The 23,484-nt window shown below is 42.4% G+C and overlaps 2 protein-coding genes across 2 annotated transcripts in view; one reads left to right on the forward strand and one right to left on the reverse strand.

The window, feature by feature from the left end:
• Positions 1-23,484, forward strand: part of KCNC4 (potassium voltage-gated channel subfamily C member 4) — a 248,510-nt gene that overhangs the window by 195,957 nt on the left and 29,069 nt on the right. The window lies entirely within an intron of this gene.
• Positions 8,876-16,905, reverse strand: LAMTOR5 (late endosomal/lysosomal adaptor, MAPK and MTOR activator 5). The gene is made up of 4 exons (XM_049765830.1): positions 16,791-16,905; positions 15,010-15,071; positions 11,046-11,163; positions 8,876-9,088 (listed from the first exon to the last, which is right to left on the reverse strand). Exons 1-4 carry the CDS (start codon positions 16,823-16,825, stop codon positions 9,028-9,030), a joined length of 276 nt encoding a protein of 91 aa, XP_049621787.1. The 5' UTR covers positions 16,826-16,905; the 3' UTR covers positions 8,876-9,027.

Consider the following 23,484-nt stretch of genomic DNA (forward strand, 5'->3'; position numbering starts at 1 on the left):
CCACGAATAATTCATTGGTTTTGATTTTGAAGCACCTGATTGGAATAACTTGGTTTTGAAAATAAAAGTCCTTGGCTTATACTAGGGACCCAATGCTGATGATACTCCGAGAACCATAAGAAAAATTTTAATCAATATATGCAATTAAAAATCGAAATACAAGGGTGAATGGAAACAACTAATAAAAACAGGAAAGGAAAGGAGAATATTTAGAAATAGGAATATGGGGCCTGGAAAGATAGTGCAGTGGTAAGGCGTTTGCCTTGCACGCAGTCCCAGGACCGACTGTGGTTCAAATCCCACCATCCCATATGGTCCCCTGTGCCTGCCAGGAGCGATTTCTGAGGAGCCAGGAGTAACCCCTGAGTGGCCCCAGGTGTGACCCAAAAACCCAATCCCTCCCCCCCCAAAAAAAAGAAAAAGAAAAAAAGAAATAGGAAATATGGGTATAAAGGATTTCTTTTATTAAGGTTCTTTTGTTTTTGTTTTTTTTTTTTTCCTGGCAGGCACGGAGGACCATACGGGATGCTGGGATTCGAATCACCGTCCGGTTTGATCGGCTGCATGCAAGCAAAGACCCTACTATCTCTCCAGCCTCTAGTGTTCTTTTTTTTTTTTTTTTTTTTTGGTTTGGGGGCACATCTGGCAGTTGGGGATTGCTTATTTCTGCTTCTACACTCAGGAATCATTCCTCTTTGTGGCTCAGAGGACCATATGTAGTGGCAGGGATTGAACCTAGGTTGGCTGTTTGCTGTACTGTCTCTCTGGCCCTAAACTATTTTTGAAGTTTCAGTTACTGTTTTACCTTCATGATTTTGCAGAACTCCATCAACAGAAGCTTCATAAGGAGGATTCTGATGTCTGCTGTGTAGAATACAGGTTTCTGGTAACTCTAAGATCATTAACTTCAATGGGGTAAGATCTAATGGAAAGATTGCATTCAAGCAGAATAGGCATCAGTAACATGGGATTAAATTAATTGGTGATGATAATTATAACTGTTTAACCTATTTTCCTTGAAACATTTCTGATTCTTGATGTTTTGTTTTCCAGGTTTAAGGACACCTTAAATTTTCTCTTGAACTGTCTCTGACTTATAACTAACTGTGGTAATGTATTCCTTTTAACTAAGACATTTACTTTTTCTCTCTACCTGATCCATCCAGAATTTGGGACTGTATTGAGTAACTTTATTTTCACATCATTGTAGTTCCTTAAAAACTCTGTAAAAGGGACTGGAGCAGCGGTGCAAGTGGTAAGGTGTCTGCCTTGCCCTCGCTAGCCTAGCTAGGATGGACTGCAGTTCGATCCCCCAGAGTCCCATATGGTCTCCCAAGTCAGGAGCGATTTCTGAGCACATAGCCAGGAGTAACCCCTGAGTGTCATTGGATGTGGCCCAAAAACCAACCAACCTACCAAACAAACAAACAAAAAACTCCATAAAAATTGACTCCTAGAATAGGACACAGTAGGACGCTTTGTTTTTCTTCCCAAGACTGACTGGAATGTGGAATATTTGAGAATCTACCTAAAGCCAGATTCCATCAGACAGTTGTAGGAAAGGAAGGTTGACTTTATGGAACTAATAAAGTTCTGGCAACTGCTTGCAGGGTTCTCAGAGGAAGCCTTATCTGGTAAGTAAAGACAATTATTTACTGAAAGCAATCTTGGGATATCATGGGGGATCTCAAGAAGAGAGGAAATATGGTATCTCAAATCTGAGAGATCCTTCAAAATGTCATGGAGAGCCCTTTGTTTGGCTACTTAGCCTGAACAAGATTTTACAAGATCACTTTTAGGGAGTCTGGTGAAATCTCACTTTAAGGTATGACCCCAAGGCATGCTGGGAAGGATGTGACCCCCACCTCAACCAAATGTGTACAAGCCCAGCAGCCAGCACTCTGATAGGTACAATACTGCAGTTAAGTCCTCCTGCCTTGTATATGTCTAATCCCAGTTTGATCCCTGGCGTCCCATGTGATTCCTTGAATACTGCCAAGAGTAAATCCTGAACACAGAGCCAAGAATACACCCTGAACATAGCTGGGTTTGGCACACAAGCTAAAAATCAATCAAATAAAACTTTTTTGTTTTTGTTTTTGGGTTACACTCAGCGACACTTGGGTTACTCCTGGTTTTGCACTCAGAAGTTGCACCTGGCAGGTTCGGGGGAACTATTTGGGATGCCAGGATTTGAACTGGGGTCCATCCTGTGTTGGCCATGTGCAAGGCAAACATCTTACTGCTGTGCAAAACTTTTTTTGTTTTTGTTTTTGTTTTTTTGGGTCACACCCAGCAGTATTCAGGTGTTACTCCTGGCTCTATACTCAGAAATTGCTCCTGGCAGGCTGGGTGGACAAAATTGGATGCCAGGATTTGGGCCTCAACAAAACATTTTTAATTCTCCATAAGCACCAAGACTTTTCTTTAATCTCCTTGAAAGGTATTACACCAGGGTCTCCTCAGTACCCAGGTGACAGTCAGATTTTAGGGATTTGAATGTTGTGGTTATACCTTACAAACCTCCAGATTCTAAGAATGGCACACCCACCAGAGACAAAGTTAAAACTTGTGCAGGTACTTCCATTCCCAAAGTAGTATCTTTATTTTCTTTTTGTTTGTTCGCTTATTTATTTTGTTTTTGGGTCACATCCAGCAGCACTCAGGGGTTATTCCAGGCTCCGTGCTGAGAAATCACCGCTGGCAGGCTCAGGGGGACCATACGGGATGCCAGGAATCGAACCTGGGTCTGTCCCAGGTCAGCTGTGTACAAGCAAACACCCTACTGCTGTGCTATCTCTCCAGCTCCTCCAAAGCAGGGAATATCTTAAGAAGGGTAATTGTTTTAAATTCATGAATTTTTATTCTTATCTCCAACATGAAAATCTTACTTCTTTGACTTTTCAACCACTTGATCTTTCTTTTTGTTAATGCACAGGAAGATAATGTTCCCAAACTCCGCAACTATCCTTAACTTTCACGACCACAGTAACTACACAACCGAAGTACTAGGCTTTCTTGTTCCATTGATTTTAGGTCATAGATTTTTGGTCTTAGATAACTTACTGGCTGAACAAGAAGAAGTTTGTGCCCTATCACGTAAGTACAGTTGTACTTCAGCTAACACCTCTGGTATTGTGGCAAATGCATGGAAGTCAACTAAAACAATGGGAATGGAGGGGTACTAGTAAGGATAAGGGATAGGATTAAGAGGCCAGAACAAAGAGTATAGCAGGTAAAGTATTTACCTTGAAAGAAACGACCCACGTTCAATTCCAGGCATTCCACATAGGCCATCCAGCCTGCCAGGAGTAAGCCCTGAGCAGCTCTGGGTATGACCCTCCCGAAATACATATATATATATATATATATATATATATATATATACAATAAATAAAACAAAATGGAATATTTTTATGCCTGAGGTGGCTTGAATGTTGTCTTTTGTAACAGACATAAGCAAACCAAACCTAAGTGTGCAAAAAAGTCTTGGTGTTCCAAAATTGAAGCCTAAAACAACCAGTCCTAACCAAGTAGGCTTTAAGCTATATTGAATCAAAAAAATTCTTGTTTAGGCAATAGCTTCTATTTTTTTCCTTCTGTATTTCCGCACACACACATATGCCCCACACACACACATGCCCCCCTCAGCTCCTCCCCACTTCCTTCAGCCCTGTACTCTTACCTACTTCCGGTTTGGTACTGTCCAAAGTGAATTGAGTTTTTCTAAGATAAACCAACAAAAAATACTTTTAGGTATGTCTGAATTTACCAGTGCTCAAGGCAGTGGGTGGGACAACAGAGCACAGATACCTCCCAAAGATGGAATGCAGGCTATCTGTAAGAAACGTTTGCACACTAGCTTTTGGAACCATCTTTCTGGGCTAGAACGTGCTTGTTTTACTGAAGAAAACATACAGTTTCCTGAGTGGGACAAGACATATTTCTGGAACACGGCTCTCAGCCCTTTTTTATCCTATAGCAATGGAAGATTTGGGTTCAGTGGAGTTTGAGCCATCTCCTTAGCCCTCATTTTAATGGCTTTTTATACTTGATTACCTATAACCCAACACCTCCCATGAAAGTAAATTATTACTTAGAATAATCTTAAACTTGATGTTCTTCTTATATTTTGGAATTAGTTAAAGTTGAACTTCCTGAAAAACTATTGGGATAATTCACCTTTCTTATTCAACTTCCTTCCTCTGCTCCACCTTCTACATCAAAAACATAATAAAAACTTTTTAAGTCAACAGGAAGTTGCCTTTTATCTCTAGTATAAGCATTCCAGGTTTTAAACCAAAATGTATTTTGAGACCAAAGTGTATTTTTTTATATTTTATCTGAAAGATATTCACATATTTATACACATTCTTTTTGAAAAACTGAATTAAGCTACTTTGAATTAAAGTATTTGCAGGACAGCATGTGGTTTTGGAAGAAGCCCTAGAGTTTGAGGGTGGAAAATTGACGCAGTGATGTGGTGTGACTTGAACAAACCTTCAGTAGCAGAAAACCCAAAAGAGAGCTGAATTCATTTCAAAGAGTTGTTTGTCGTTATGCGTATACACAAAGAAGCATTTTAATTAAACATCTCTAGGTCTGGTTGTGTGTGTGTGCTTTTTACTCTTTCAATATTTAATTTAAAAATATATTTCATTGCCAGACCCAGTGGTGCTCAGATTTTCTCCTAGATCTGTACTGAAAGATCACTCCTAGCTGGTGTTGGGGGACCATATAAAGTGCCAATCTAGATTCAGTTTGAGACACCCTTATGTGATACCCTGAGCACTGTCAGGAGTGATCCCTGAGTACCGAGCCAGGAGTAAGCCCTAAGCACTGTTCGATAGGCCCCCCCAAACAAAAATATATAAATACTTCCCCCTTACTTGGGAGTTACACTCTTTTTTTCTTTTCTTTTTTTTTATGCATTCTGGGCCGGTAACACTGGGGTTACTCCTGGCTATGCGCTCAGAAATTGCTCCTGGCTTGGAGGGAGGGCCATATGGGACCCCGGGGGATCGAACCAGTCCACCCTAGGTTAGCAAATGCATGACAAATGCCCTACTGTTTGCACCACCACTCCGGCCCCTACACTCAAATTTTTAAATATCATTGGAGTATTACTTCACATCTTAGCATCTGGGCTGAAAATAGTAAAAGGCTAAGGTTAAGGTGCTGTGTTACATACGACTGGTCCTGGCTCAGTACCAGCACCATGAATGTTCCCGGAGAACCACCAGGAGTGCTCACTGGACACAAAACCAGGTGTAAGCAACAGCAGAAAACTACCTTTAGTATCTGTACTCAAGCAACTTTGTAAACATAAACGTAATTCACCCAACTTCTCGTCTTCTAACTCTTGTTCTTAAAGAGGGGCCGTAGCACAAGCACAGTGGGTAGGGCATTTGTCCTGCATATACTCAGTCTGGGTTCGATCCTCAGCATCCCATATGGTTCCAAAGCCTACTAGGAGTAACCCCCCACCCCGAGTGCTGTTGGAAGTGGCCCACAAACCAGGGTCTGCTTACCTGTTACCCAGACTCCACTGGTTGGGATTGGAGTACAATACAGCACTTCCATGAAGAATACAGAGGTTTTATTGTCTTTATTTTGGGGGGGGAGCCACACCTAGTGATGCTCAGGGTTTACTCCTGGCTATGCACTCAGAAATCATTCCTGGCTTGGGGGACCATATGGGACGCCAGGGGAACCGCAGACCATCCCAGGTCAGCCTTGTGCCACTGCTCTAGCCCCTGAGGTTTAATTTTCAGCTGAACCATTTCCTGTCCTCATTCACACTGACAAGACTGCCGTTTGGTTGGCATCTGGGAGATTAGTTTTTCTGAATGTAGCACATTCCTAGGATAATAAGAACACCACTTTGTATAAACTGTTGATATTCAAAAAAAAAAAAAAAAAGTACTGGTAGTTTATACTTGAACTCTTTGCTTTCCTTCAGTGAGACTTGTGTTTGGGCAATTTCCAGTGACCAGTTCCCTCAATAAAAGCCCCATTGAGCACCAAATCTCTAATGCGCTACTAGTGAGCACTAATACTGCCCCTGTCTTCTGTGGTCTCTTCCCCCATCTTCTGTGGTCTCAAGTCCCACAATCCCTCCTTCATGGATAAAGTGCTTCCCTTGTAGCTCCAGGAAAGGGGATATTTGGGGACCCTGCAGCCCACTGTCCTCTGGGCTTTTCCCATCTTCCCTTTGCTGATTTTTATCAGTTTATAATGGGCTACATGAGTAAAATTCCACACTGCATCCTGTGCGTTATCCCAGTGAATCATCATTCCTGGGTGTTGTATTCATTGGGGTTCTCAGAGACGTGGAATGGATGGGATGGGGATAGGAAGAAACCTGCTTCCGGGGAGCTGGCACGTGATTCTGGGGGCTGACAAGTCAGAGACTTGCTCCCAAGTGCTCAGACAGATCTAGGATGAGTTGGGTGGAAGATGGGTAATCATACTGAGGAGGAGCCTTTCCTTCCTCATACTGTTTACTCTTTCAAGGGATTCAATGAGGCTCAGCACTGAGAGACTGTTTTATACTAGCTATTGATTCAAACGACCCTTTCATCCAGAAGCACCATCATAGTCACCCAAGTAATATTTAACCAAAGGTCAGAGCACCCTGTGAATCAAGTGGAACCATAGGGGCCAGCAGAGAGTTGAAAGGCTAATGGGCATGCTTTGCAATCAGGAGGTTTGGGTTCACAAAGATTATGCACATCCCAGTAGGAGTATCTTACCAAAGAAAAACACCCCCCAAAATCAGAATTCTCCACAAGATTCTATCTCCAGCCCAGGGCCCTTCCAAGCTCAAATCTTTTGTTTAGTCATAAACCTGGGTGCACTATCCCCTCCTTCAAATGCTGTCCTAACAATGAATGAGGACCCAGGGAAAAGGCTCAGTCGTGGAGCATTTGTCTTCCATGCATGAAACCAAGAATTTGATCCCCTATTCCTTCCTACATTCCCAGCTTAGTCCCAGCAGCAAACTCGGGTTCTGGACACCTTACACAGAAAAGCATGTGATCCATGAGTTCAACACGAGTGTGACCCCTGTAGCCATGGCAACAAAAATCAAGGGAAGGGGGAAAAGTAAATGAGTAGGTTCAGGTGTTCATTCATTTACTGACTTTGTTCAAGGTGCTAGGCAGGTATGTGGGCAGAAGGGAAGGATAGGGGCTGGATCGTATAGGACTGTGAAGCCCATGGTGAGACCTTAGAATTTTGTTCTAATTGCCATCAAGCAGTGAGGTTTGGCATCTGTCCATAGCGACCATCCAGGATATGTATGAATTATTGAGGGGACCACAAAGATGTACTGACCAATACAACTGTTATAGCTTTCTGTTAGGTGCCATTTCTGTCCCATCAGTTGCTTGACTCAATTCCCTGATTTTGCTTTCTCTTCAGCTCCCTTTCTGCCTCTTTAGGTTTTTCTTGCTGAGCCTGTTTCTTACTTCCTAAACTGAGGCTGATAGCTGGTAAGATGAAGAGGTTCCCCATAAGATTAATGATTCCCAAGTATTTCCAGGAAAGGCCTGAACATTCCACTGGGATTGCCCCAAGCAACACCCAGTATAGCCCCAGGAAGACAACCAAAGCTTCGCTGAGGATTGGTTCTTGTTACTCTAGGTTGACAAAGTTTATCAATGAGCTAGAGGTGGGCTTGACAGAAGACCAGGGGGCTAAGGGTATTTCCTTGCTGCTGGCCCTGGTTTGATTCCGAACCAGAAGTGATCCCTGAGCACTACTGAGGTCACTGGTATGTCTCAAATCCAAAACAAAAGGAAGCTTTTTTCCTCCCTCGAAAAAATGAGCCACAACACAGTAAACACCAAAGGGATTATGCAGGAGTAAACTCAATGCTCAAAGGGACTAGAGAACTATAGGAACTAAAGTTGTCTTGTTTACACTCAGACCCATGTTGGACTTCTGGCAGCCATGGTCCCCCAGCACTGCCAGGTGTGGCCCCCAAAACCCAGCCATAACACCTCCCTCCAAACTCAACTCTCATAAATTGCATTCTTTTTTAGTGGTGGTAGTTTTTAAGCAATGCTCAGCAGTTTTCAGGGTTTGTTCAACGTGGGGCTATGCAGGACTGGATGGGGATTGAACCAGGAACTCTAGCAAGAAAGTATCTGCATAGCCAAATAAGCTTTTTCCAGCTTCACAAGCCTAATTCTAACTGAACAAGGCCTGGGATTCTTAAAAGTTATACCTGTTCCTGAGGTAGCTGTCCTACTTGCCAGCATCTTACCTCCCACCTTACAGGCCAAAGTAATATACTCCTCACCACCTCCAGATACGTGCTTCTTTGTTCTATCAAAAATGGTGATCACAGGAGTGGGATGGGAAAGAAAATCACAACGGAGGTTTCCCAAACACAGGCATGCTTCAGAAATGACTACAGTACTATTGGGTTTATTCATAGAAGAGGATCACCACTGGTCAGGGCAAAGACAGAGATGATTAAAAGAAAGTGAGTCATTCCTGTGTACACTGCACACATGAATGAGATAAGTCCCTACTTCTTATACTAGGCTGTTACTGAGAAGCAGAGTTTCTGGTACATGCCTCGTACTTAATGATGCAAGCTGCTATTATTATAGAGCAGGGTTTTAAATATCTGTAGGTACATTTGTGACAATGTGTGTTATTCAGGAAGTTTCTAAAAGACAACATAGTAGTGGATGTGGATGTTGAAAAAGATGAACCTCTGATGAGACTTTAGAGAACCCAGAAAAGGCTCAGTGTTGTAGCTCAGTAATAGAACACTTCTGCCTTGTATGTGCTGGGTCCAAATTCCCACCACTGGGAAGAAAGAAATGAAAAACACAAAACTGAAAAGAGTTCAGAAAAGTGAGCTTTCCTCCAACAAGATTTACTGAACATAACAAAACTCTATGTACAAAGTGAACTGTGGCTTCAAAACATGATTGGTTCTTCCTAATATTCTGACAGTCCACAGGGCTCCCATCCAGATGTTGGACAGCAGGAGACAGACGTGAGATGTCAGGAAGCCATTTTGTGCAGGGCCACGGTGATACCATCGTGCTTCTGGATCATGATATTCCTGAAAGGGAAGGGGCAAATGGCTCAGAAAGAAGTTACTGGTGGGGAAAAGATGCTGTTCTATTTAGGGCTACTCCAAGGCAGCTGTGGGTGAAAACCATGTAACCAGTAGGAAAGATTGGGGAGGAAACACAGAAAAAGCTTTAAAACACTTTGTAAAACACTTTACGTTTGTAAAACAACTAAAAATATCATCACTTTTCTATGTTTAAAGCAATGTATTAAGAGAAAAAAATTGAGAAATACAGCAATTAATAAAATACAAAAACCTGAAATGGAGCCTATAATCTTGACACCGAAGAGCAAAACTTATTGCTACTGTTTCTCTATGCCTTTCCACTCTACCATTTCCCCACCTCTTTTTATGAGTCATACTATAAACATACTTTTTGGGAGGTTTTTGAGCCACACCCGGTGACACTCAGGGGGGTTACTCCTGGCTATGTGCTCAGAAATCACTCCTGGGCCCGGAGAGACAGCGCAGCAGTGTTTGCCTTGCAAGCAGCCGATCTAGGACCAAAGGTGGTTGGTTCGAATCCCAGTGTCCCATATGGTTCCCCGTGCCTGCCAGGAGCTATTTCTGAGCAGACAGCCAGGAGTAACCCCTGAGTACCACCGGGTGTGACCCCCCCCCAAAAAAAAAGGAAAAAAAAATCACTCCTGGCTTGGGGACCATACGGGACACTGGGGGATTGAACCATGGTCTAGGTTAGCGCATGCAAGACAAATGCCCTATCGCTTGTGCCACCCTGCTCTGGCCCCTGTAAATAGATTTATATCTTGATTTCCTCAATAGTTTTGTGAAGCCCCTCTACATCATTGGTAGTTCTGTGGGCAACCCAGGTTGGCTGTGTGTAAGGCAAGTGCCCTACACACTGTATTATCATTTCAGCCCTGACATAACCTGACTCTGGTTAACCCCTCGGAGAGACTGAGCTCAGTAAGTCTTGTTAGTCTTCTCAGCATCACTGCCCACTGCTTCGAGATCAGCCGAGAACTAGGAGATAATGGCACTGAACCAGCTTCTGCTCGAAGAAGACCCAGAACCTCCGGTCCTCAATTCCCCACTGGGATGTGACCCGTGTGTGGCACTAACATCTCCAACCCTGTCCAAGAAAAAGCAACCAAGTATTATTGTTGTCCTAAATGTGAGAAATCTTCCCCGAAGTATTTTTTTTAGGTGTTTAGTTTTGGGGTCAAAACCAGATTGGTTCCCTCACCTCAAAGCTGACGCTATAACCAGACTTGACCTAATCTTAGATATGTAAAAGGCTCTTGAAGAACAAATATAATCATGACCTAATAAACTATATATAACCTCTTCCTTTAGGAGCTTGGATTGGGGGGGGGGTAGGTAGCCTACATGCGTTGTGTTCATCAAGTATTGATTACTCCTGGCTTTGCACTCAGAAATCAATCCTGGTAAGACTGAGGAAATCAGATAGGATGCAAGTGATCGAACCAAGCAAGGCAGGCTGCATGCAAGGCAAATGCCCTCCCTGTTGTGCTATTGCTCTAGCACCAAGAGGAATTTGGAATTTATATTTAACTTTAGAAGATAATTTTATCTAGAAAATGCCGCCTGCCCCACTGTTTTTTCTTTTTTTTTGGGGGGGGGGGTCACACCCGGCAGTGCTCAGGGGTTACTCCTGGCTCTGCTCTCAGAAATCACCCCTAGCAGGCACGGGGAACCATATGGGATGCCGGGATTCGAACCACTGTCCTTCTGTATGCAAGGCAAACTCCTTACCCTCCGTGCTATCTTTCCAACCCCCATTTTTATTTTCTTTCTTTGGTTTAAGGGTCATAGTCAGTGGTATTTGGGGGTTGCTCCTGGCAATGCGTAGGGATCACGTGGCTCCAGAAATTGAACACAGGGCTCCTGCATGCAAAGCATGTGCTCAGCCTGGGTTTTTTCCTGGCTAAAATAAGGAAATGATGTGCTGACATCAACTTACCCATTATCTGATTCCAGGCACACCACAGGAATATCAGTGGGGTCTGAGGTTAGCTTAGCTGCTTGCTGAGCTAGAACAGAGATTACCCCAGCATGCTCATCTGAAAGGGTTCCACGGCCTGGAAGACAGGGTGACATTATGGTGACTGGCTATCCAAAACAATGTACAAAAGTATCTTTTATTGAAATATTTGCACAAAGGAATTATCTCTTAGGCTGGGGCTAACATGAAATGATTTTGCTTGGACACTCAGCTGGTTACATCAGTGAGAAAGTTAGACAACAGTTCTAACTCAAGCCCTCCATTTTCTCCAGGTCATACCCATCACCAACTCTTAAGTACTACCCTCAGCATGTAAGAAAGCTATAATTTAAGTCAATCTGCAAGCTATAAATTTATCTAAAGGGAATCTTACTGAAATATACAAATTCCAAGGTGAGATGAACAAAAACATGAGTGAGCAGAGATACTTGTTCAAACTAATTCTTCGCGAGAAATGGGATTTCCTTCTGCTGGGCTCAGGGACATAAAAGTTCGTATACAGGAGGGCTGGAGCGATAACATAGTTGGTAGGGTGTTTGCCTTGCATGTGGATGACCTGGGACGGACCCAGGTTCCCATATGGTCCCCCAAGCCTGCCAGGAGCGATTTCTGAGTGCAAAGCCAGGAGTAACCCCTGAGTATCGCCGGGTGAGGCTCAAAAATAATAAAACGAAAGTCTGTATACAGGAGTTATAAAGTCACCCTGACACTATATGTGAGTCTTTGGGAGCAGTTATTTCTCCTAGAATAACTTTTCAAAAATCAACTGAATTAGCTACTCATAAATGTTTGTTTTAGCCTGGAGATATTTCATCCCTGGGCTTCAATTACAAAAAGTAATTAATGTTTACAATCTACTACAAGTCTACCTGCCTGAACTGAAGCCAGGTGACAGACCTGCCTGCCACTGTCAGAGGAGACACAGTAACACATTAACTAGACAAAATGCAGCCTTCCTCTGGGGAATCTTGGAAAGAATTTACTTTTAGACTTTTACATTGAATTCAACCATCCTATTAGTGAACCCGGAAAGTGACTCACAAAAATTAAGAAAAATATTTTGCCTGGGGGTTGGGAGTCAATACAGTAGTCTGAGCTAAGCCCAGCACACACCAAGCTGGATTTGATTAAGCCTGGGGCACCACAGGGTTCCCCCAAGCATTGCCAGCTGAAGTTCTAGAGGGCCCTAAGCAGAACCATAGCCTTGGGCTGGGCTCTTATTACCATTGAGGCCTCCAGCCCTTAGCACTGCTCAGGAGGCTCTTCCACCAAAAATCCTTTTTTTTTTTTTTTGAGGGGGGATTTGGGGGGCTAAACCTACAGTGCTCAGGGATTACCCCTGGTTCTATACTCAGGAATTATTCCTGGCAGGCTCAGGAGGCCATATTGGGATGCCGAGGGGTGAACCTGGGTCAACCATGTGCAAGGCAAATGTCCTACACAATGTACTATCATTCCAGTTCCCCAAAAACATTTTGACTATTTTTTCCCCAACTACCTGTTTACATATAAAACATAAGAGTTAACAAATGGTCTATTTCAATTACCTGCCCATCCAGAGCTTTAAAGATTCTTGTCATAAGAAAAAATAACTAAGGAGTTAGGAATCCCCAATTTACTAGTTCTGGGATTAATCAGCTTAAAGTTTTATTCAAGGGCCGGAGAGATAGCACAGTGGTAGGGTGTTTGCCTTGCACACAGTCAACACAGGACAGACTCCGGTTTGATTCTTGGCATCCCATATGGTCCTGAGCCTGCCAGGAGCGATTTCTAAGTAAAGAGCCCTGAGCACCACTGGGTATGACCCACCCAAAAACAAAAATACAAAACTAAAGCTTTATTCACTTTTTAGTTCCTCATCTATCATTCTTTTTTTTTTTTTTTTTTTTTTTTTTGGTTTTTGGGTCACACCCTGTGACGCTCAGGGGTTACTCCTGGCTATGCGCTCAGAAGTTGCTCCTGGCTTCTTGGGGGACCATCTGGGGCGCCGGGGGATCGAACCGCGGTCCGTCCTAGGCTAGCGCAGGCAAGGCAGGCACCTTACCTCCAGTGCCACCGCCCGGCCCCCATCTATCATTCTTTCTTACGATCTAATAAATATTATGTATGGTTCTTTGCTAAGTATTTTACAAATATAACCTGTACCAATGTGATTAAGAGGCTGTAAAGCCAATCTCATATCCTAGTTCAGCCACTTATCAGCTATGTCTTTTGGCAAGTTACTTAACCTCTATTGAAGAACTGTGCCTTGATTTCCCCCTTACTTCCATCCACCCCTATTTTTTGAGCCATATCCAATGGTGATTAACAGCTATGTCTGGTTCTGTTTGGGACCATGTGTTGCTGGGAGCTGAACCAGGGCCCCTGCATATTAGCATACATTCCAGTCAATTTACCATATCCCTGGCCCAGGTGCCTCTTTGTTTTACCTACTTAAACAATAGTGGTGTCCGGAAAACATAAAAGCTCAATGTTATTTTTTAATTATAATTATAATATTATAATCACCAAACAAATTATTATAATTACCTCAGTGAAGAAACTGAGGCTCAAAAGATCACTTTGTTTTGGAGATTTTTCAAGAGCCATACATAATGCTGGAATTCAATTATCATGGACACGAGAAAGGCAAGTGCCTTAACCTCAATATTATCCCTCCAGTCCCTATAAAGGCTCTTTCTGGTCCAAATTTATTCTATTAGCAAATAGTGAGCACGAGGTGGAATCAAGGTATGTCCAAATCTCAATCTACCTATTTTTACTGCCAACTCACTCACTTTTAAATGCACTTAAACAATTATAGTAAACAAAGTCACCATCAAAATGACATGATATACGATATAAACCTAGCAGTGCCAGCAAATGACAAAGTCAATAAATGGTAACTATGGTCACTATCTCATCTTTCCCTGGAAAAAAATAAATATGATCCCAGTATAGAGATATAGTGTTGAAGCTAAAAGAACATTTCTAGGGGCCCAGAGCGGTGGTGTGAAGCGGTAAGGCATCTGCCTTGCCAGTGCTAGCCTAGTACAGACCAAGGTTTGATCCCCCGAGTGCCATATGGTTCCCCCAAGCCAGGAACAATTTCTGAGCGCATAGCCAGGAGTAAGCCCTGAGTGTCACTGGGTGTGGCCCCAAAAACAAACAAACAAAAAAAAAGAACATTTCTACCTTTAAGAATGTCAACTGAGGGATCGGCGAGGTGGCGCTAGAGGTAAGGTGTCTGCCTTGCAAGTGCTAGCCAAGGAAGGACCACGGTTTGATCCCCCGGCACCCCATATGGTCCCCACAAGCCAGGGGCAATTTCTGAGCGCTTAGCCAGGAGTAACCCCTGAGCATCAAACAGGTGTGGCCGAAAAAAAACAAAAACAAAAACAAAAAAAAGAATGTCAACTGAGAAGAAAAGAAAAACAAGGATGTCAACTGAGGGGCCAGAGTGATAGTGCAGTGAATAAACTGCTTGCCTTACACGCACCCAGCCCAGGTTTGATCCCTGGCACCCTATATGATTCCAAGACCCATCGAGAATAATTCTGAGTGCAGAACTAGAAGTAACCCCTGAGCATTGCCAGATGTACCCCCCCTATCAAAATTAGCAAAACAAATACAAAAATTAACTGAGGGGCTGCGGCCAACCCAGGTTCAATCCCTGGCACCCTAAATAGACCTCAGTGTTACAACCAGAACTCCTGAGCTCAGAACTAGGAGTAAACACTGAGCACAGCTGGGTGAGAACCCCCTCCCCCCAAAAATGAGAAAAACAAAAATCCTAAAACACTACCATTTCTATCTAGTAATCATCTCTCAGAAATCACCTAAAAGTGGAAAGTGAGGACATGAGTGCTACAGAACACCAGGCTCCCAGCCCACACCCAACAGGAAGTGTGTAATCCACCAAAGGTCAAGGTCAGATACTCACAGCCCAGGTTCAGCCCTTGTGAATCTGTGCACAGGACACCAACAATGGAGGGATTCTTCATTCTAATGTCAGGGCATGAGAGGGATAAAACAGAGAATAAAGTGATTCACAGGCTTAAAATTAGCAGGCTATTGGGATATAAATGCTTTAACTCAGTGTGTCTTTTTATTTATTTGCATTATTACTTTTATAGGTAAAAAACTACATGACAAATAACCCCCCCCCAATAAATAAAACAACTGAAAGAGGATAAAGTGATATGCATGGTATCCCTTCATTAACAATAGTGAAAATGAGAGAGAGAGAGAGAGAGAGAGAGAGAGAGAGAGAGAGAGAGAGAGAGAGAGAGAGAGAGAGAGATACCTGCCTCAGAGGTAGGAGGAGGTGGATGGGGGTGAGTGGGAGGAAAACTGGGAACACTGGTGGTGGGAAATGTGCACTGGTGAAGGGTAGTGTACATCCTATAACTAAAATTAAATCATGATCAATTTTGTATCCACAGTGCTTAATAAAATAAGTAATTATATTAAAAATAAACCTAAAAACCAGTTTCTGATGAAACTATGGTGGCAGGTGCAGTGACATTCTGAAGGGTTGCAAACTGCATTATCTAGGATTTTATGGCCCTCTTAGGAGTGCATGCAATAGTTTACCAACTCATTTAAAGGAACTGTTCCAGGATTCGAGACATTACAAGGGTGAGGTGTTCCCTTTGCATGTAGAACGGGGTTTGATTCCCAATACCATCCCACATGGTCCCTCGAGCATCACCCGGGAGGGCATAGGGCAAAAAACCCAACCACTGAAACAATGGGCTCACTAGGTAGACTCTTGAAGTGGGGGCTTAAAAAGTTGCAGGCCCTGTGCCAAGGTAGTACTTCCCCACACAGCCCCAAACGGGGCGTCCTTCATCACAGTGGGTACCGGATAAGAACCTACACGCTGGTCTACACTGCAGAACTCAATTCCTCGAAGCAGGGGCCTCCTGCCCACAGTGGACCCGCTTCTGGAATATGACTTAGAACAACAGTCCAATTCTTGGGTTGGAGAGGTGTGGTGCAGGCAGTAGGGCGTTTGTCTTGAACAGGGCTGGCCCAAGACAAACCTGGGTTCGATCCCCAGGGGTTCCATATGTGTTCCCCCAAGTCAGGAGCGATTTCTGAGCTGTTCATCCACAAGACAGCCACTCCACCACATGGAACCACGAACCAAGATGGCAGCTCCTCCTCCAGGCCTACAAAGTAGCCTTTCTTAGGATAAACAAAGCCCACCACCAAGGGGAAGTTTTGGAAAAGCCAAATGAGAAGGCAATGGGGAAATATCTTTTTAACATGTAAACCAAAGAAATCAATCAAGAGAGTCATCCCTGAGAGTCATCAGGTGTGAATCAAAAAAAAACAAAAAAAGAACAGTCCAGTCCAGAAGCATTGGTGATGGGAATGAAGCACTGATGAAGGGGGGTGTTCTTTATAGGACTGAAACCCAACTGCAATCATGTTTGTAAGCAAATTGTATAAATAAAGACATTAATTAAAGAAAGAAAAAAAAAAAGCACCAAGTAGGAGGTAGGAGGATGGCCCTTAGGCCTGGACCATGAAAATCAAGACGGGGCGACACGGGTTTCACTTCCGGGTCACTGGGTTTTTGCTTCCGGGTCACGAGGGAAAGCCGCTGTCTTGCGGCTGCAACAATGATGATGGCCGTTAAGAGCGGCCTCACGGGGTCCCCAATGCTGCTCCTTCCGCCCCGGCCGGACACCCCCACACTCACACACCACTCACGTGTCCTCCAAATGCTGTTCCAAGGTCGACTCCATCCTGGCCGCCTTTCGCCGACAGCCCCTAAGACGCGGCCGAGCTTCGCGTCCTGTCTCCGCCACAGGCCCGGATGACTGTGGGGTCATGTGACCAAAGCGGGGGCGTGGCCCGGGACGGCGCCTCTCGTGGGACAAAATTCTCTCTCCAGCTTCGCGTTTCAGGCTCTTGGGAATTGGTGATTGTTCTTTTTTCTTTCCTTTTTTTTATTTTAAATAATATCTTTATTTAAGCACCATGATTACAGATTATAAACATGATTGTAGTTGGGTTTCAATAATATATAAGCCCTTTATATATTTAAATATATAAAATATATTAATATATATCTTTATCTATAAATATATATTTAAACCATATTGATATTAGTTATATTAATTATTATGTTATGTCTATATAAATATATATTTATATATACTATGTAAATATAATGTGTATATTAATTGTATGTATTAATTAATATAGATAAATTATATAAAACCCTTCACAAGTGCAACCTTCCTACAACCAATGCCCCCCGTCTCCCTCCTCCCCCACCCCCCTGCCTGTATTCTTGACAGGCATTCTACTTCTCTCACTCACTACCATTGTTAGCATAGTTATTTCTCTAACTGCACTCACCACTCTTCGTGGTGAGCTCCATATCGTGAGCCAGTCCTTCCAGCCCTAATCCTTATGGTCTCTAAGTATTATTACAGTAGTGTCTTTTCTTTTTCTTTTGTTGTTTGTTTGTTTTTGGATCACACCTGGCAGCACTCAGGGGTTACTCCTGACTCTACACTCAAAAATTGCTCCTGGCAGGCTCGGGGGACCATATGGGATGCCAGGATTTGAACCACCATCCTTCTGCATGCAAGGCAAATGCCCAATCTCCATGCTATCTCTCCAGCCCCAGTCTTTTATTTTTCTTCCATAGGAATCATCCAGTTTTATTTCATGGCCCTATCTGCCATGTGCATTTCCTGACATGGTTTCTATGCTAAACTTTTCTTTCTTTTTTTCTTTTTAGTATTTTTTTTATTTATTTAAACATCTTGATTACAAATATGATTGTGATTAGGTTTGTCATGTAAAGAACACCCCTCTTCACCAGTGTAACATTCCCATCACCAATGTCCCAAATCTCCCTCCATCCCACCCCACCCCCACCTGTACTCTAGACAGGTTTTCCAGTTCCCTCATTCATTCACTGATTATGGTAGTTCTCAGTGTAGTTTTTTCTATAACTGCACTCACCACTCTTTGTGGTGAGCTTCATGAAGTGAGCTGAAAGTTTCAGCCCTCCTCTCATTATCTCTGAGGATTGTTGCAAAGATGACTTTTATTTTTCTTAAAACCCATAGATGAGTGAGACTATTCTGCATCTCTCTCTCTCCCTCTGACTTATTTCACTCAGCATAATGGACTCCATGTACATCCTGGTATAGGAAAAATTTATGACTTCATTGCACCTGACGGCTGTATAATATTCCATTGTGTATATGTACCACAGTTTCTTTAGCCATTCATCTGGTGAAGGGCATCTTGGTTGTTTCCAGAGCCTGGCTATTGTGAATAGTGCTGCAATAAACATAGGTGTGAGGAAGGGGGTTTTGTATTATAGTCTTGTGTTCCTAGGGTATATTCCTAGGAGTGGTATAGCTGGATCATATGGGAGCTCAATTTCTAGTTTTTGAAGGAATCTCCATATTGCTTTCCATAGAGGTTGGACTAGACAGCATTCCCACCAGCAGTGGATAAAAGTTCCTTGCTCTCCACATCTCCGCCAGCACCGATTGTTCTCATTCTTGGTGATGTGTGCCAATCCCTGTGGTGTGAGATGGTATCTCATCATTATTTTGATTTGCATCTCCCTGATGATCAGTGATGAGGAGCATTTTTTCATGTGCCTTTTGGCCATTTGTATTTCTTTTTTTTATCAAAGTGTCTGTTCATTTTTTCGCCCCATTTTCTGATGGGATTAGATGTTTTTTTCTTGTAAAGTTCTGTCAGTGCCCTGTATATTTTGGATATTAGCCCTTTATCTGATGGGTATTGGGTGAATAGTTTCTCCCACATGGTGGGTGGCTCTTGTATCCTGGGCACTATTTCTTTTGAGGTGCAGAAGCTTCTCAGCTTAATGTATTCCCATCTGTTGATCTATGCTTCCACTTGTTTGGAAAGTGCAGTTTCCTCCTTGAAGATGCCTTTAGTCTCAATGGCATGGAGTGTTTTACTGACGTATTGTTCTATATACCTTATGGTATCTGGTCTGATATCAAGGTCTTTAATTCATTTGGATTTTACCTTCGTATATGATGTTAACTGGGGGGGGGTCTATGTTCGCTTTTTTGCAAGTGGCTAACCAGTTCTGCTAGCTCCACTTGTTGAAGAGCTTTTCCCTGCTCCACTTAGGATTTCTTGCTCCCTTGTCAAAAATTAGGTGATTGTATGTCTGGGGAACATTGTCTGAGAACTCAAGCCTATTCCACTGATCTGAGGGTCTATCTTTATTCCAATACCATGCTGTTTGGATAACTATTGATTTGTAGTAGAGTTTAAAGTTGGGGAAAGTAATGCCTCCCATACTCCTTTTCCCTTGGAGTGCTTTAGCTATTCGAGGGTGTTTATTGTTCCAGATGAACTTCATAAGTGTTTGATCTACTTCTTTGAAGAGTGTCATGGGTATCTTTAGAGGGATCGCATTAAATCTGTACAATGCTTTGGGGAGTATTGCTATTTTGATTATGTTAATCCTGCCAATCCATGAGCAGGGTATGTGTTTTCATTTCCGTGTGTCCTCTCTTATTTCTTGGAGCAGGGCTTTATAGTTTTCTTTGTATAGGTCTTCCACATCTTTAGTCAAGTAGACTCCAAGATATTTGAGTTTATGTGGCACTAATGTGAATGGGATTGCCTTCTTGACGTCCATCTCTTCCCTATCATTATTAGTGTATAAAAAGGCCTTTGATTTCTGTGTGTTAATTTTGTAGCCTGCCACCTTACTATATGAGTCTATTGTTTCTAGAAGCTTTTTGGTAGAGGCTTTAGGGTTTTCTAAGTAGAGTATCATGTCATCTGCAAACAGTGAGAGCTTGACTTCTTCCTTTCCTATCTGGATTCCCTTGATATTTTTTTTCTTGCCTGATCACTATAGCAAGCACTTCCAGTACTATGTTGAAGAGGAGTGGTGAGAGCGGACAGCCTTGTCTTGTACCAGAATTTAGAGGAAAGGATTTTAGTTTTTCTCTATTGAGGATAATATTTGCCATTGGCTTGTAGTAGATTGCTTCAACTAGATTGAGAAAGGTTCCTTCCATTCCCACTGAGAGTTTTGATCAAGAATGGGTGTTGGACCTTATCAAGTGCTTTCTCTGCATCTATTGATATGATCATGTGATTTTTATTTTTCTTGTTGTTGATGTTGTGTATGATATTGATAGATTTACGGATGTTAAACCATCCTTACATTCCTGGGATGAAACCTACTTGGTCATAGTGTATGATCTTTTTGATGATGCATTGGATCCTATTTGCCAGAATTTTGTTGAAGATCTTTGCATCTGCATTCATCAGGGATATTGGTCTGTAATTTTCTTTTTCTGTAGCATCTCTGTCTGGTTTAGGTATCAAGGTGATGTTGGCTTCATAAAGCTGTTTGGGAGTGTTCCTGTTTTTTCAATTTCATGGAAGAGCCTGGCTAGGATTGGTAGTAGCTCCTCTTAAAATGTTTGAAAGAATTCATTAATAAATCTATCTGGGCCTGGGCTTTTCTTTTTAAGCAGATGTTTGATTACAGTTTCAATTTCCTCAGTAGTGACGGGGGTGTTTAGATATGCTATATCCTCCTTACTTAATTGTGGAAGATTATAAGTATCCAAGAATTTATCTATTTCTTCTAGGTTCTCATATTTAGTAGCATAAACTTTCTCAAAGTAGTCTCTGATTACCCTTTGGATCTCTGCAGTATCTGTCGTGATCTCCCCCTTCTCATTTCTAATACGGGTTATCAGGTTTCTCTCTCTCTCTTTCTTTGTGCGTTTTGCCAATGGTCTATCAATCTTGTTTATTTTTTCAAAGAACCAACTTGTGCTTTCGTTGATCTTTAGGATTGTTTTTTGGTTTTCCACTTCATTGAGTTCTGCTTTCAGTTTTGTTATTTCCTTCTGTCTCCCTATTTTTGGTTCCTTTTGTTGATCATTTTCTAATTTTATGAGCTGCGTTATTAAGTTATTCAGGTATACCCCTTCTTCCTTCCTGATGTGTGCTTGCAAAGCTATAAATTTTCCTCTCAGGACCGCTTTTTGCTGTGTCCCTTAGATTCTCTCAGTTTGTGTCTTCATTATCATTTGTTTCCAGGAAAGTTTTGATTTCCTCTTTGATTTCATCTCAGACCTACTGGTTGTTCAGTAGCAGGGTGTTAATTTTCAATTGTTAAAGTTTTTCTTCTGTGTGGCTGTGTAGTTCACATCTAATTTCAGAGCCTTGTGGTCAGCAAAGGTAGCCTGCAAGATTTCTATCCGCGGGCCCGGAAAGATAGCACAGCGGTGTTTGCCTTGCAAGCAGCCAATCCAGGACCAAAGGTGGTTGGTTCGAATCCCGGTGTCCCATATGGTCCCCCGTGCCTGCCAGGAGCTATTTCTGAGCAGACAGCCAGGAGTAACCCCTGAGCACCGCCGGGTGTGACCCCCCCCAAAAAAATAAAAAAATAAAAAGATTTCTATCCGCTTGATTTTATGAAGGTATGTTTTATGTGTCAGCATGTGGTCTATCCTGGAGAATGACCCATGTACATTGGAGAAGAATGTGTATCCAGGTCTTTTGGGGTGGAGTGTCCTATATATATCTACTAGTCCTCTTTCTTCCATCACTCTTTTCAGGGTTAGTATGTTTTTGTTGGGTTTCAGTCTGGTTGACCTATCAAGTGTTGACAGGGCCATGTTGAGATCTCCCACAATTATTGTGTTATTATTGATGTCTTCTTTCAGATTTGTCAGTAATTGTATTAGATAATTTGCTGGTCTCTCATTGGGTGCATATATGTTTAATAGTCTGATTTCTTCCTGTTGCACATATCCCTTGATTAGTACATAGTGTCCATCTTTGTCCCTTACCACTTTTCTGAGTCTAAAGTTGGTGTCATCAGATATTAATATGGCCACCCAAGCTTTTTTAAGTGTGTTGTTTGATTGGATGATTTTCCTCCAGCCTTTGATTTTGAGTCTATGTTTGTTCTGACTATTCAGGTGTGTTTCTTGTAGGCAGCAGAAGGTTGAATTCATCTTTTTGACCCATTTTGCCACTCTGTGTCTTTTAATTGGTGAATTTAGTCCATTGACATTGAGGGAGAGGATTGTCATAGCATTTAATGTCATCTTTGTAGATAGGTTTGCTGTGTTTGTTGGTCTCTCTTGTCTTAAAGTAGACCATTCAGTTTTTCCTTTAAGACTGGTTTTTCATCTGTGAAGTTTCTGAGCAGTTGTTTATCCATGAAGCTATGTATCCTTTCTTCAAACCTGAATGTGAGTCGGGCAGGGTGCAGTATTCTCGGTGAGGCATCCATTTCATTCAGTCTTGTCACAGTATCCCACCACTGTCTTCTGGCCTTGAAAGTTTCTTGTGACATGTCTGCTGTAAGTCTTAGGGATGCTCCTTTGAATGTAATTTCCCTTTTTGATCTTGCTGCTTTCAGTATTCTATCTTTATCTGTGGAATTTGTCATTGTAACGAGGATGTGTCTTGGGGTGTTTTTCTTTGGGTCTCTTTTAGCTGGTATCTTCAGGAATGCAGGATTTGATTGCATATAGTCTTTAACTCTGTGAGTATCTCTTTGATGATGTCTTTGACAGTTGATTTTTCTGTTGAGTTTATCAAAGACTTCTATTTTCATCTGTTCACATTCCTTGAGTACTTTTTCTTGCCTGATTGTTTGTCTTAAGGTTCTTTTTCAATTTCTTCTGCTGTGTTGAGTTTTTATGCATCTCATCTTCCAGCATGCCGATTCTGTCCTCAGCTGCTTTTACCCTGCTAGCGAGATCATCTACTGAGTTTTTCAGTTTAGCTACCGTGTTTTTCAGATCTGTTATTTCAGTTTGGAGTTTTCTGATTTCTGTCTTTGTCTTTTGTTCAGATCGATCTATGCTTTCTTTGAGTTCTACAAACATCTTCCATATTGCTATTCTAAACTCCTTTCTGAGAGGTTAATTAGATGGTCGAAGTTTTTTAGGTCATCCAAGCTATCATCTTCATTCTCTGTGCATGTTGATTGCCTCCGAGGTTTCCCCATTTTTTTGCTTGTAGTGTGATTTTTTCTGTGTGTTGTGGTGAGGTTCATTGGGTAGAAAGAGTGCGCGGCCTCGAAGCAAAGCGGAGCGGCCTCTCTCTTCTGGAGCCTGTGTCCGACACAGTTCTTTGGCACTCTGGCCCTTGGGTGAGCCTCTGGGAGTGCTATTTTTCTGGGCCCTTTTCGGCCCACTCCCAAGAGGTTTCGGAGAAAGGACAGTTAAAAAACACACAGGCAACACTCACAGTCGGAAATATTCTTTTATGATTCTTAAAACCCATAGATGAGTGAGACTATTCTGTGTCCCTCTCCCTCTGATGTATTTCACGCAGCATAATAGTCTTCATGTCCATCATGTATAGAAAAATTTCATGACTTCATTTTTCCTGACAGCTGCAT

The sequence above is a fragment of the Suncus etruscus genome, chromosome 19 (genome assembly GCF_024139225.1).
Source record: "Suncus etruscus isolate mSunEtr1 chromosome 19, mSunEtr1.pri.cur, whole genome shotgun sequence".
Taxonomy (NCBI): domain Eukaryota; kingdom Metazoa; phylum Chordata; class Mammalia; order Eulipotyphla; family Soricidae; genus Suncus; species Suncus etruscus.

Excerpts from the sequence above, each read along its gene's own strand:
- LAMTOR5 (XM_049765830.1), bottom strand. The coding sequence starts at position 16,825 with ATGGAGTCGACCTTGGAACAGCATTTGGAGGACAC. Across the intron at positions 15,072-16,790 it reads GAACAGCATTTGGAGGACAC|AATGAAGAATCCCTCCATTG; the intron begins GTGAGTGGTGTG and ends CCCTGACATTAG. Across the intron at positions 11,164-15,009 it reads ACAAGGGCTGAACCTGGGCT|GCCGTGGAACCCTTTCAGAT; the intron begins GTGAGTATCTGA and ends CCTGTCTTCCAG.